At 42.0% G+C, this 14,877-nt stretch overlaps 1 protein-coding gene across 2 annotated transcripts in view; it reads right to left on the bottom strand.

The window, feature by feature from the left end:
• Nucleotides 1-4,222: 4,222 nt before the first annotated feature.
• The window catches only part of Chrna7 (cholinergic receptor nicotinic alpha 7 subunit), a 128,976-nt gene continuing 118,321 nt past the window's right edge, over nucleotides 4,223-14,877 (bottom strand). For both annotated transcript variants that reach the window (XM_021167658.3, XM_029479068.2), the window contains 4 exons: nucleotides 14,522-14,716; nucleotides 13,462-13,548; nucleotides 12,299-12,408; nucleotides 4,223-8,267 (listed from right to left, as the gene is read on the bottom strand). In XM_021167658.3, coding sequence (XP_021023317.1) covers nucleotides 7,749-8,267; nucleotides 12,299-12,408; nucleotides 13,462-13,548; nucleotides 14,522-14,716 — 911 coding nt within the window. In that variant the 3' untranslated portion in view covers nucleotides 4,223-7,748. The remainder of the gene's footprint in view (nucleotides 8,268-12,298; nucleotides 12,409-13,461; nucleotides 13,549-14,521; nucleotides 14,717-14,877) is intronic.

Below are 14,877 nucleotides of genomic sequence, written 5' to 3'. Positions count from 1 at the left end.
ACTCCTGGGTAGCAACAAGTTGCCAGAATAACCAAGCCATGATCAAACCCTGCAGACTCTCTTAGCCCATCTGCCTGGGAATAAGTGGAACTGGAAGTGGGGTCTTGCCTAGGTAGCAAAACCCCCATAAACTTTCCTGAATGGCAGACTCTCAGAGTTCTGGGTTGCTGAGCACAGAGATGTGATGGGGGATGGTGCTCTGAGCTGCATGGGGAGGCCCCATCAGTGTATCCCAGCAACCCACACCTTACTTGTACATCAAATCCAAATTGCTCTCCTTGGGGACACCTTTTAATAACACTAAAGGCAATTAAAGTACACTCCTAAGTTCAGACCTTTAAAAGGGCTTATAGAAACCTACATTTTGGACTCAGATCTGACAGTTGTGGGTAGGTTGGAGTCACCACCTTTTCTTCTCAAGGGAAGGATACACCTGTGAGTCTTAGCCCTGTGCAGTCTGTCCTACTTTGGGTAGTGAGTGTCAGGACTAAGCTAAATTTATAGGACAGTCAGCAGATGCTGGAAAGTCAGTAGTTGTGGGAAGCCCTGAGAAACTTCATGAGAATGCTCAGGAGAATCAGTTGGCTGCTTCCACACAGCAGGAAAGGACCTGTCAGGCATCCACTAAGAAATGGCAGTCATGGACTTGGTTTTAAATCTCATGTGATTTTAAAGTATAGATTTTAAATAGAACAAAAATAAAAGTACTATATATCAAAATATATACAGCTGGCTGCTAAAACTTGGTAACAGTGAAGTTCAGGTCTTCATATGATAAACAAGAATATAGAGAGCCAGGAATGGTGGTATAACACTATAACACCAGCACACAGGAAGATGAGGTCTGTGTGTGTGTTGGGGTGGAGGATCATGAGTTTGAGGCCAGCATGGACTTGTAGCAAAGCCCTGTCTCAAAATAATTAAAAACAAACAATCAAACATATAAGGAAAATTGTCAAAGGCATCTGGTGAACCACTTAGAAGCCCACCACAAAGTCCCAAAGAAGCTGTGACATGAGTGAGTCCCAAAGAAAACATGCATATAAAAGCTGCAGGTACCCAGAAGACAGACTACATGATTACATTCACCTGAGGTTCATGAAGAAGCTAAACTTATGTAGATGGAAGGCAGACTGTGGTTTTCAGGAAATGAGGCAGGTGAGGTGGAACCTAGTATGGAGAGTGGGAAGTTCCAGCCTTGGAAGATGAACAATGAGGAGACTAGAGAGCCATGATGGCTGCACATGACCCGAGTGAGCGATACCACTAAACTGTGCACATAGAAGTGGTTAGGATGGTTATCTTAAACTTACATAGTATTATACCACAACATAAACACATCTAAATGTTTTTTAAAGAAAAGAATTAAAGTGCTAAAAACAAGAACAGCAGACAAATTAGCTACAAATGTGTAAGCAGCAAAAAACTAAATCCAGGAGGATTGGGATGATGGCTTGGTCAGTTAAAAGCACATCACACAAGCATGGGGACCTAAACTTAATCTCCAGAGTTGCATGTATCTGAAATTCCAGAGCTGGCAGGTGGACACACATCTGTGCGGGCTTCTTGGTAGGGTGGTGTGGGTGAACTGGTAAACCTCAGCTTCTTTGATGGATGATATCTCAAGAAATAAAGTTGAGAGTGATTGAGGAAGATACCCAATATCAGCCTCAAACTTCAAAAACTTGGTCATACACATGAACACACACACCAAACTAAATTTAAGAAAGACATCTGATCTTAAATGACAAAGACACAGACAAGAAGTGGTGATGACTTAGGCTGAACGGTGGATTGTTTCTTATTCTTGTTACTCCCAAAGTAGACTAGTCTGACAATGTGGGGATTAGCAGAGACATATAGAGACTAAATTGCAGATAACACCTCAAGAAGCCAGGACTTTGGGGCTCCTTTTCCAACCCATGAGGCAAGAATTATATCAGAAGGCCAAAAAGATGGGGTCTACAATGGCAAGGTCAGTTTGGAGAGAACTGGGAAGCATTCATATATGAAAGAACAAGGGAGTGTAAGATTCTCAAGAAAGGATTACATCTTGAGACTTGTACCCCAAGGGTGCTATGGTGAAAGTGTCTGAGGGAGAGTGCTATGGTGAAAGTGTCTGAGGGTCTTTCTTTTAGCTGCTCTCATGGTGGAATGAACATCCGGCATATCCCTGCTGTCTGACTGGTTTGCCTCAGCAGTTTCCAGCATTCAGCAAGAATTCATATCTTAGACCCTTGAGTAGGGATGGGGAAAACTGCAACTCCAGCCACTGTGTGGCTTGCACTGCCCTGTTGTGCTGATGGTTGTTATGTTGTTGTTCTTGTCAACTTGACCCAATCTACTGTCATCTGGGAGGAGAGAACTCAACTAGAAGAGTTCTTCCATCATCATATTGGCTTCTAGATAATTATATGGGGCATTATCTTGATAAATGACTGATGTGGAATAGCCAAATCTACTGCAGGTGGTGCCCCACCCCGGGAAAGTCTTTTTTTTTAATAAATAATTTTTTAATTTATTCACTGTCCTCCTGCCAGTCACCCCCAACAAAGTTCTTCTTCCATCCCCCCTCTTTCTCCTCTCAGGGTGGGGGGCGCTCCTGGCTATCTCCCTGCTCCTCCAACTTCAAGTCTCTGTGAGGCTCTTCCTTTCCCTCTAAGGCCAGACAAGGCAGCTGGCAAGAAGAACACATCCCACGTACAGGTAACAGCTTTGGGCTAGCCCCCACTCCAGTTGTTGGAACCCACATGAAGACCAAGCTGCATATCTGCTACAAATGTGTAGGGAGGCCTAGGTCCCACACATGTATGTTCTTTAGTTGGTGGTTCAGACTCTGAGAGAGCCAAGAGTGCATTCCTTTAATCCCAGTACTTGAGAGACAGAGGGCAGGCAGATATCAGTGTGTTTGAAGACAGCCTGGTCTACAAAGACCTGGCTGTTGCAGAAAAGCCAGAGCTATCATATATTAGACAGAGAAGCCTTTTGGAGGAAACAGGCTGAGCAAGACATGATGGAAGCCATTAAGCAGCATTCCTCCATAGAGTCTGCTCCAGAGCTCCCTTGAGTTTCTGTACCCATATCCCTCACTGATGGGACTCAGTGTAGGAGTGCAAAACAAATAAACTGTTTCCTCCCTATGTTGCTTTTCATCATGGTGTTTATCATAACATAGAAAGCAAATGAAGACACCTGTCTTCTGCTGTAACTACCAAGTGTTAGGTCAGTCCAGGGGCAGATAGGATCCAGGAGCAGGTAGGCTTATATAGTGATATCTGTGCCCAAATATCTGTGTTTGTGTGTTCAAATCATTAAGCATAGAGGAAAGAAAAATACACACAATTAAAAGTGAAAAAAAATCTCCACAAATACAAACCAAGTCAGAAATCCTAAAGTTTTTGTTGAAAACTGTGGAACTCTAGTCAAACAATGATGTGATTAATTTTAAAATAAAATATGCAACTAAAACCAGCTATGGTGGTGCATTCCTAGAGTCCAGCACAGAAAACTGAAACAGGAGAATTTTGAGTTCCAGACCAGCCTGGGATACTGAAATAGATCCTGTCTAGGAAACACACACACACACACACACACACACACACACACACACACATCCACACACATTAAAATGGACACCAAAAGTTCTAATATGTTTGATGGGAGAAATCCAGCTCTTTCTTAGACAGCTCTTGCCAACTTAAGCAAAAATTAACTAAAATCAATTAGAATCATCCTTTAGTGTTCTTAGGACAGGAACTCCCATGCATACAAAAGTATGAGAATGTTCAAGTCCTCCCATAAAGTGGTGTGGTATTTGGAAATAACCCCCATATACCCTCTCATTTATATTATACCATCTGTGGTTTATTTATAGTGCAAATGATATGTGCTTGCTATATTGCACTAACAATGGAATAGCAACAAGAAGAAAAGCTGCATATGCTCAGTAAAGATGTGACTTTGAAATATTTTTCATCCAACTGATTGAATACAACGGTACACAAAACATGCTATGGACAGCCAAAATCATGAGGCAATGTAGGCATCACCTCAGGAATAATGATCTCCCCTTAAGTATTCTGTTAATAAAACCTTATACTGGGGAAAATGGAAGTTTCTGGTCCTTTCTATGGATACTGGGAAGGCTTTGACAGAAAGATACCATCTCTTTTTCCAGACAACAGTAATAGTTGAGAGGATACATGTATAATTTTTATTATGATGAAGAAAATACATGTCTTCATACAAGTAAAGTTGTGCATCACTAAAACATCCATCCACATTAAGAACAAGACAAATATGCAAACAATCCAATTACTGTTCTCAAGTGCAATTCGATAGAAAAGGAAATAAAGATATTGGGGAAAATGAGTTAAAGGGAAATCTTAGAAACAAAACAACCACGATTATGGTGACTAATTATTTGACATTAACATACAAAACCCAACCATTGTCCTATATATTTGGTAACCAACTGATAAGATAGCCAGAAATGAACAGCAAGAAATGTATAGGGTCTGATCATCCTACTGACTGCTGTATTACTAGATTTGAGAACAAGCTGAAATTGTGGTGCTCTCAAACAGAAAGACCTGCTGTATGAATCCATTGTGACCCCAGTCCATGACACAGAGAATAAGAGGGAGGGATCATACAACAGTATCCATTTAAAAATACTGACAATACCAAGAAAACTTTGGAAAATTAACAGCATTAAGACAGATTAATCAATGGAACAGAAAAGCACTTTGAGAAACATAGTTTACACGGAAGTGACAATCTGAACAGCGTGGAGTCTCACTGCATTGCAGAAATGCTTTATTATATGTGTCTGTACCAGTGACCACTTTTGGAGATAAACAACTAAATATTTATCTATATTTACTATAATGAATTTTAAAGAATAAAAAGTTATAAAGGCAGATAAGTGGAAATGTTAAGATTTTGAAAGAAAATATAACTAATTTATTTGTAATTTCAACACAGGAAGGCCTCTTCAAACCTAGAAGGCAATCATGTTCTACAAAGGAAAACATAAACTAACAACACAGAGTTTTAAACTTTCTAATATAAACATGCAATCAATGAACACCATAAAAAACAAATGACAAATAAGTTAAAAGAATAAAAAGACTGAAATTTGTATTAAAGATATAAATATTACAAAACTGAAATTACCAAAATATATATATATATGAAAACTTCATCCTTGCTCATGGTTAAATGAACTAAAATCAGAATGGTTTTGCCTCATCATTTTTACCTGTCAGACTGGGAAGAGAAAATTAAATTTGAAAACATTTAACAGCATAAAGCTGAGAATCTGATCCTTTAACTTTGGATAGGGGCATCCACTGACCGGTTCATGGAGGACCATCTCAATGCACTTATCTAAAGTCTCACATAGTCTTAGATCCAATAGTTCCATTTCTAAACTGGAATTTATACACAGAAACTTTGGCAAATTATGCACCAAAATGCTAACTATAGACTTGTGTATAAAAATAAAACTTGGAAATGTTGCAGCCAGCTATGTGTTCATCACTAAAAGGCTGATCCAATAGATTATAAACCACCAATGGAGGGGAACTCTAAGCAAATATTAAGAAGAATGAGGTAGACCTTTAGACCATTATGGAAAGCTCTCTAGGACAAAAGACTAGGCGCCTAGCACCTTTCAAACATGACTTCTAGGAAAGCAACAACAAAATCTCTCCATGTTCTCCTCCCTCTCTCTGTTCCCACCTTTCCTTTCTTTTCCTCTAAAACTGTCCCTAGGAGGAAACGGAAGCAAGGAGAGACTATTTTGAACCATATACACCTAACTATGAGCACAGCTATTCTTTATCATTACTTTTATAATGACACTAATTACTCAGATAGTCAAAGCAATGGCTAGGGTTCAGTTTTTAACAGTAAGACACAAAGCCTGGTCTTTAGGTATCAAAACATATCTATTTGTTTCTAGTTACTTTAATCAAAAAGCATAATACCAGCAAAATATTTTATATCATTTGTTGATAATGTATGCAACAGATGCATGCTGGGAATAACCCTGCTCCAGATGGTGGGTGCTAAAATCAACAGTCTCCAGATTTATTCATGTCACTCTATACTATCTCCTCTCTTCAGCCAAACACACACACACACACACACACACACACACACACACACACACGCGCACACAGAGTGCATACATGCACATGCCCACATACACACAGGGTACCACCAAGCCTTCATCTTCCTATAGTGAAATTAATGGCTGGGAAAATGTGAATTTTTGTTTGGTTTGATTTTGTTATTCTGAGAAATCTAACCTTCTCTCATGATTTCATTTCTGGAGTCAGAGGCTTAAAATTTCTGGGAGCTTCAGAAGTGTCGTGTAGTTTAAATCCCCTAGAAGTTCAACAACACTATCAAACAGGAAAAGCTTTTCTTGGGGAAAAATACTCTCAGCTCATTAACAAATAAAGATGCGAAGTGCAAACAGATTGGTATGAGCTATACAGCCAGAGGGACCCTAGCTCAGAAGAAGGAAAAAAAACAAAAACATACAAACCCCTACCCCATCTCCAGTGAATCCATGCACTGACCCCAAGTGAGCTTTGTATCTGAAACCACAGGAAGGCAGATCCTCAGAAGCCAAATCCTGAGACAACCAGCTTTGTATCTAGATGAGTGATCAGCAACATCATTTTTCCATAGCTCCTGTCACACAGGAGCCCAGAGGGGACTAAACTGCTTCCCTAAAGGGTATTTCCACTTGGTGCGCAGCAGTACTAATGCACAAACTTCTAAGACTTGTGGAGTCTGACATGCAGAGCAACAAACACGCTTCTATTTTCAACACACACACACACACACACACACACACACACACACACACACAAAGTTCAGATAAGCTCCAGCTACTCCTTAGTTAACACTCAGAACTCTATTTGCCTTTCAGGTTTTGTACAAACAAATTCATTTAACTTCTCAGGACAAGGAAGCAGCATGAAGCTTGGAGGTCATCTAACATCTACAGGGTCCAAAGCCTCAAAATCCTTTTGGCTAGGGTGAGTCCTAGTTTTGAACTGACACAACCTGTGTGATAATTTAATTGTTAGGACACATCTACAGGAATTAGCCTGCAAAACATCATTTAGAAGGCCAACTTTCTCCCTGGTATAAAGTTGACATTGGTAAAGACAAAGATAGATAGATAGATAGATAGATAGATAGATAGATAGATAGACAGATGTAAGTTAAATCACAGAGAAAGTAAGTAGCAGAGAGGTTTGTAGTTTGTATTTGAATTTGACTTCCTTTTGCAAGGCAGCTGTTGAAATGGATCCAGTGAGAAGTGCTCTGGATTGGTTTCAGACTGGGTCTGTGCATGGCAAAGGCAGACAGCCTATTCTCAGGTGAGCCCATGACAAGGGGCATACAGGCATGTGACACCAACTGGACAGGCCTCTCTACTGGGCTACTAGAGCCATTAAGATCTACCCTGTAGGGCTATCCAGAGTGGGCAAATGACCACATGGTGCCCCTGCCGAGTACAATGATATGACAGTGATGGGTGTAAGAAAAGTAAACAGAAGCTGCTGGGATCTTTTTAGTTAAAGTAACCAGGGAAATAAATCTCAAGACCGACAGCTACAGGGATACCTCGGAGTTCTTCCATTTATTACAATATTGAGTTAGGACCCCAATTCTCGTCCTCCAGATTCTCTTCTTATCTGTGTATTTCCTACATGATAACATTAAGCAAAGTCTTTGGACACAGCCTCCACAAAGTTTGGGGCTGACATGAGGATGCCGATGGTGCAGATGATGGTAAAAACCGAAAAGGCCATGAGGCACAAGCGGTCCACCACACAGGCCGCAAACTTCCACTCACTGCAGATCACCTCACTCTCATCCTGGCAGCGGAAGCGGTTGGCGATGTAGCGGACCTCCTCCAGGATCTTGGCCAGGTCGGGGTCCCCATCAGAGGGGTGCGTACCGTGCATGAGGTGCTCATCATGTGTTGGGGAGCAGGCCAAACGACCACACACGACCCCAGAGTCTGGAGTTGGGGCACAGTGCATGCCCTCCAGGCCTCGGAAGCCAATGTAGAGCAGGTTGCCATTGCTGGTGGGGGGCCCAGCACCTGCACTCAGCTCCACACTGGCCAGGCTGCAGCGCCGAGGCTTGTGCTGACAAGCCGGCCGTACCTTGTCCTCTCCCGGCCTCTTCATGCGCAGAAACCATGCACACCAATTCAGAAGAATGATCCTGGTCTGCAACGACAAGAAGATGTCATGAGCACCTCAGAGTTGTCTATCAGCTGATCCCCCACAGCAGTGTGACCCCTGCAGTGGAAGACCTGCTTTACAGATTGTAGGGAGAACAGGATCCCCTGTCTTCTCAGTGATTTTATAGGGCAAATCAGCAAGGAAACCTGGCAAGAATGGAGTCAAATGTGAAATGTGAGCTGAGAATATGACCTATGTAGGTTTATCACTGGGGGAACAAGCTGAAGTTCCCTCAGGGTAGACATACTGCACCCTCGGTGAGAGAAAAAGGCACCTGGTTAGGTAAGGATGTCTGAGATGTGTAAGAGAGAACACCATCTCTTTCCCATACCTTCCTTTTTTTTTTTTTTAACTTCTAGAAACCTGGGGATCTAATTCCCTGGCTCCCATGCAGACTGTAGACTCCCCTGTAAGGTCACTATGAGCTAAGAGAGGCTCTGCAATACGTCAGACTCCTAGCTTGGAACAACTTCAGGGTTCTAACTTCATATAACCATATCTCTTGCGAGTAAATGTGTATCTTTGCAAAGTTGGTTTTAAAGGTTGCGCCAAAATTACCAAGAGAGTCAATGAGAAACAGAAAATGAGGGTGATAATCTCCTATCTGTCCCCAGGAGTTGAGATGACATGTTGTAATCCATAGGCCAGGTTGTTTAAGGCAAAGACATGAAATAGCTTGTTTAAACCCATGCAAATGGACTACTGGGCTTCAAAGTCCTATGATCAAAACAAATGGATCATTAATATGGAAGAAAGTTTAGGTGTTTCTAATCCAACTCATTAGGCTATGATGATGAGCGAGTAAGACCATGTGTGGGACAGTATGCTGGAAAGACAGAAGCAGGCGTTAGCACACTTCTTATGAATAGTGCAGGCCATGAAGGCTCGCAGACAACAATGCCCCCTGCTGATGTGCACCTGAGTGCATGAGTGAGTGGGTATAAATAAGGGTTGCCTAAAACAAACAAAACCCTCATTCTTATATAAATTAATTTTAAAAGGCTGAGGGCTATAGATAGGTATTGGAATCCTAGTTGATCAATGTGATCCTTGGTGTTTTATAAACGGATAATGTCTGATGCATAAACAATGAAAAGTTACTCTTCGAGTTTATAGGTTTTGTATTTTGAGATAGCCGATCTGGATAGCCGATCTGGACAAAGAAGATCCTTGAAGACAGTCTCAGTGTGTAAACAGTGGACTTTGTCTTAAATCAACTAGATCTTGACATGATCATAGGAAAATTTCTCTAGTCTGTAGGGGAAGGCACAAGTTGTGAAGGTCATGTGTCTGTAGTCCTTCACTCTTTGGCAGTCATTTTTACAGCATCTTATCAATAATTGCAAATATCAGGTCTATGGATAAGGAGTGAGAGGCACAAGAAAGGTCTAGCTTAGGTTCCTCACAGCTGGGCAGCCTGTCACAGCCTTAAGCTTCTAGTGGCAGACTAAACTGAGGAAAGATCACGGTTGTACAGACTTTTCAAGATTAGGAAGAAGCAGAGGCACATAGCTACCTTCTCATGAGCCTGGATCTAGCTCAGTCATTCAGGAGATATGAAATGAGAATAAAGTCCCCATTTTACAGATAAACTAAAGCTCAAAGAAGATACTGAATTGGATCAAGGTCAGCTCCTTATGGTGTCAAAACTGCTGCAAGCATCTACCAAAGGAACCCTGGGTTCTCTTCAAAACGCATATCTCATATCCTAATCTTCTTTAGAAGGCCCTAGAAGGTCGGTGCTAGATCTCAAAACAGGCTGTCAAACTATATGTGAATCTGAACCCAGAGGCAGTTGTGTACACAGGAGCTGAGAAGGTTTGGGCACCTCTCATGTCACAAGGGGGTCTGTGTGCTATCTGTGATGCATCTGCAACTACTATCATCTATGTCACTAAGTCTGTTTTGAATTCCATGGCCCAAATCATTAGCTTTCAAGGACAGCACATCTCCAAATATGGAATTATTCTGTCAGTACTTATCAAACCGTGCCCATGACCTCTTCTGTTAGCCTACAGTTTTGTTGTTACTTGTGCAAATGTCACATAATGCCATTGCACCCGGCATATTCTTCATAATAGCAACAAATCATAATAAGAGTCCCCTGGAGACTGTTTATATTTCAAAGACACATAGAATGAATGGAAAATGCCGCATGCTTTATAAAATGAGACATATACACTTACGTTTTAACTTGCAGCCAATTGGTTTTAATGACCTTTTATTTCTGAGAGGCTTGTAATAGACAAATGTTCTTAATTAAGACGCCAGGAGAATAAAGTGGTACCAGTTTTATTTAAAAAAAATGGTTTTATGTCTCTGTGTATCAGTTCCTTTATCTTCACACCAGCCAAAATACTTAAAGAAGTATGAGTGGTTTTTGTTTTTGTAGTTTTAGTATAAACACTAAAGGAAAAATAGGGAATTCATTAAAATGGTTATCAATATTTGTGGTTACAAAGGATAGGAATAAAATGGGAGGCAGACTTCCTTATGTCTAGTGTTGATTTTACTCTTGCTTTTGAAACAGGTAGTGTGTAATGTGCTTCAAATGGACGGATAGGCAGAAAGACACATAAGTCACACCTAGCTTAGTTTGCCCTAGATATCATGTTGCTAAGAAAGAGGGGAATACAGGTGAATGTACCTAAGCTCTGTAATTGGACTGATGACTTCTAAAAACAAGGTTCCTGGACTGCAGCAATGGCATTTGAGACAGAAGCATTGAGGCTGAGCACATGCTACAGCTGGTGCTATGAACTTTATGTGGGATTTTATTATGTGTATAAGACAAGTAGAATAAAAGGAGAACTAGTGCTTTTATAAGGCCACTGGAAAATAAAAGGCTCCCTTTCCCAAGTTAAGCCACTGTAAGCTATTGCACAATGATTGTATTCAAAAGGCTAGAAGCCTTTGTTCTACTGGGGATCTAAATACAGCCTTTGCTTTATGCTGTGTTTGACACATGGTTGATTCCTAGATTTCTTTTTGGACTTGAGTGCTATTGAATGGGTCTTCAGACAGGGGATGGAGAGGGCTGCTCTTCTTATCTTTAGGCAGAAAGACGAAGATATCTACAAGGCTCACTATGGTGGGGGGTTAGGGCAGTTTCCTTCTACCTTGGGTTACATTCTGGCAAGGTGGGAAATGTCTGGGCTCAGACTAGGCCTTAGTCAATGTCTCTGGGTATCAGCTTCAGATACTGTGTTCTGAAGATGGTGTGGCAGGTGAGCATCAGAAGCTAATAGTGCTTGTCTGATGCTTGCAGGCATAGGTAAGTGATGACATACCCTGGGCTAAGATCTTATCCATTTCCTTTTGTTCTCTGTCTATTGTCCACTGGGAACTATTCATGTTATATCACAGGATCGGGTAGAAACTTGGCCTTCTGCAGCACTGGTTTCTGTCCTTACTAATTCTAGTAAGCACACACTGAAAAAAAAACCTTAGGAAAAAGAAAACCTGAATGTGTACTCGAACATGTACAGATAATTTTCTTATAGCATTCCCTAAACAATAAGCCTAAGAATGACTGAAATGGCATTGACACATCAGGAATATGTGTAAACATCTGGAGATGCTCTGTACTACACTGAAGGATGTGTGTAGGTTCTGTGTAAGTGCTACACTATTCCCACCAAGAGCGGGACACTTTCAGACTTCTCTATTGCCAAGAGTTCAGGAACCGGTGCTCTGCAGGATACTGAGAAACACTCATTCTAGTTCTTTCTTTTCATTCCTCAGTCGGCTGTGCAGCTCCAGCCATGTTGCTTCACAGCCATGCTCCTAGTTCCTTCAACTACTACAAAGTACTCCTCAGTGGGAGAGCACTTAAAGAGCAATGCTAGCAAGATACAGAAGCAGTCAGTGTGAAGTCCTGATCTGGCATGGCTGTGTTTCACACTGCCATCGCTAATGTACTGTCCTCAGAGACATACAGAGGGGCGGAGTCTGTTTAGGGGCACTAAACCACCCCCTCAGGGAAAGCTGTAACTCCACAGGGGCACAAGACCTACCCACTTAGGCATTTTGCCACCATCAGGGTCATGGTGGTGATATCGCAGCACAATCACTGTCACCACCACAGAGAGGCCCACGATGATCATGGTGCTGGCGAAGTACTGTGCTGTAGAGAGATCAGAAGCAGTGTGAACCCTGGAGCCCGAGCAGCACCTACTGGGATGATATTTTCCTATCAGGTCATACTGTGCCGTCATACTGAAAAATAGGCTGTAGCCTAATAACTACACTTCTAGTGGAAAAGGAGCAGACAGTCTCGGCCTCAAAGACTTCACTCCCCACCACAAATCTGAAGTGACAACTCTCCTATTGAAGCATAAAAGTCTCTGACAGCATGCAGCTCCCACCCCCCAGGGCAGCCTGACTAGGAACTGAGTGCTGGATGCAGCAATGAGAATCAAACACTAACCTGGACACTGCATCCTTTACAAGATCACCTTCGTTTCCATCTAGGAAACTATACAGCTATGGGGATGTCCCTCATTCCTTAGCAGAAACACCTATCTTAGATAAGAACATATTTGCTCTACTCCCATCTCTCTAAACAATTAATTACTAAATTGATACCAAGTAATCTCAGAAAATAGTAGCTAACAATTAGAATATGTGATTTGTCCTATTCTTAAGGGGCATTTCAGCACACACACACACATACATACATATCTCTACCACTACGACACACACACACCACCACCACAACCACCACCACCACCAACAACAACAACACAAACACACACACACACACACACACACACACACACACACACACATACTACTACTACTACTACTACTATTACTAACACCACCAATAACCCTCTCTCATTTGTTAAGATGGATCATGGTTCTGGCTAGTCTTGAACTTCTGAATCCTCTAATCCCCCTGCCTCAATGTCACAAATACAAAGACTACAGTTACACACCATTGCTCATAGCCATTTTTGTTTTTTCAGATTAAAGGTAAGCCATAAATTTGGACATCTCTTTCCTGTCTCTCCTGCTTTGGCCTAGGTATGGGCCACAGTGTTTTGTAATAGTTACAGCAAGTCTTGTCCACAGCAGAGACCAGAGGGGTAGAATGAACCTCTAGAGGCTGGAAGGATATGTTCCTCCTCTGTGTACCTGCTGGGAAATCCTAGGCACACTTGAGCCCTTGCCTTACCTATCAAGGGCACGGAATCAGATGTTGCTGGCATGATCTCAGCCACAAGCAGCATGAAGACAGTCAGAGAAAGTAAGACAGTTATTCCTGAAACAAAAACGTGAGGAGTTCCTTAGGCAGAACCGAAAGCTAGGGTGAAATTCCATCTCAGGGAAGATCACAAAGAAAGGTAGTTTCAAAGCACTAGTCAGGTCACCAGTGCCATGCCATAAGTCCCATGGTTTCTCTCCATACAGACATATGCAGTTTTCTGGGTACAGCTCCTGTCACCTCCCAGAACCAAAAGAACCTCAAAAGGAGACAAATTCAGAGATCACAACTTTGAGAGAATCAAGCAGCATGACTAGTTCTCAAGGTCTTCACTGCATTAATACTAAGAAGCAGTTTAGCACAGCAGGACCAGGAAACCATGCAGCCAGAAGACTTGGTTTCATTCAGGTCTTGACTCTGCAGCTTAATTAGCTGTGTGACCTTGGGTAAGATATTTAACATTCTAAGCCTTATGCTAAGAAGATAGAAGACTTGTGAAAGCTTTCTTCAACACATTAAATATGTATTTATTTAGTAATTTTGTGATATAAGAAGCTCATTTTACCTTTCAAAATCCCACTTTTCATATCTTCACAGGGAATTATAACAAATTGCATTCTTATTGTAATGTGTACAGTAATTTACAGATGCAAGCTGATATTAAGTTAATGTGTCTACCATCCATACTGGAGGCTGGCTAGCTGCCAATGAGGGACAAGGTGCGTGGCAGTGGGGGAGACAGACAGCCCATCAGGGTAGAAGTGATCTAGTCTCTCACTGAATCCTGTCTTCTTCACAAGACCAGGAATTCCCTGGATCCTGCCAGATTCTCAGGAAGACATTCTGTCTCCTTAAGAAAGGAAACCAGGAGTTTATGATGTTGTGAGGTTGATTCTGGCACACACGTCCATGAATCATAGGTCACAAGGAACTCCTGCATGGCCCATAGTGTCCTGTAGAGCTAGCCTCAGAGGCCAGGGGGTGGGGTGGGGGGACGGGACGGGACGGGACGGGACACATGGATACTTACCAAGAGAGATTTTCTCTCCAGAGTCTGCAGGCAGCAAGAATACCAGCAAAGCCAGGGCTGAAATGAGCACACAAGGGATGAGCAGGTTGAGGCCATAGTAGAGTGTCCTACGGCGCATGGTTACTGTGTAGGTGACATCTGGGTATGGCTCTTTGCAGCATTCATAGAACTTCTCATTCCTTTTGCCAGGGATTCCTGCAAGGAGTTCCAGAGAAAGGAAGGAGGCCATCAGGTCATCAGAAGACACAATTATCTTTTGGTTTTGGTTTTGTTTTTTTTCCCCAAGTATATAGTACACAGGAGCACAGCCCTAAAAAATGGGTAATGGGTGTTTGGACAAACCCTTACTGGTATGC

This window comes from Mus caroli, unplaced genomic scaffold (assembly GCF_978045245.1).
Source record: "Mus caroli unplaced genomic scaffold, Mus_caroli_1 scaffold_8, whole genome shotgun sequence".
Taxonomy (NCBI): domain Eukaryota; kingdom Metazoa; phylum Chordata; class Mammalia; order Rodentia; family Muridae; genus Mus; species Mus caroli.
This window is presented reverse-complemented; position numbering and strand designations above follow the sequence as displayed.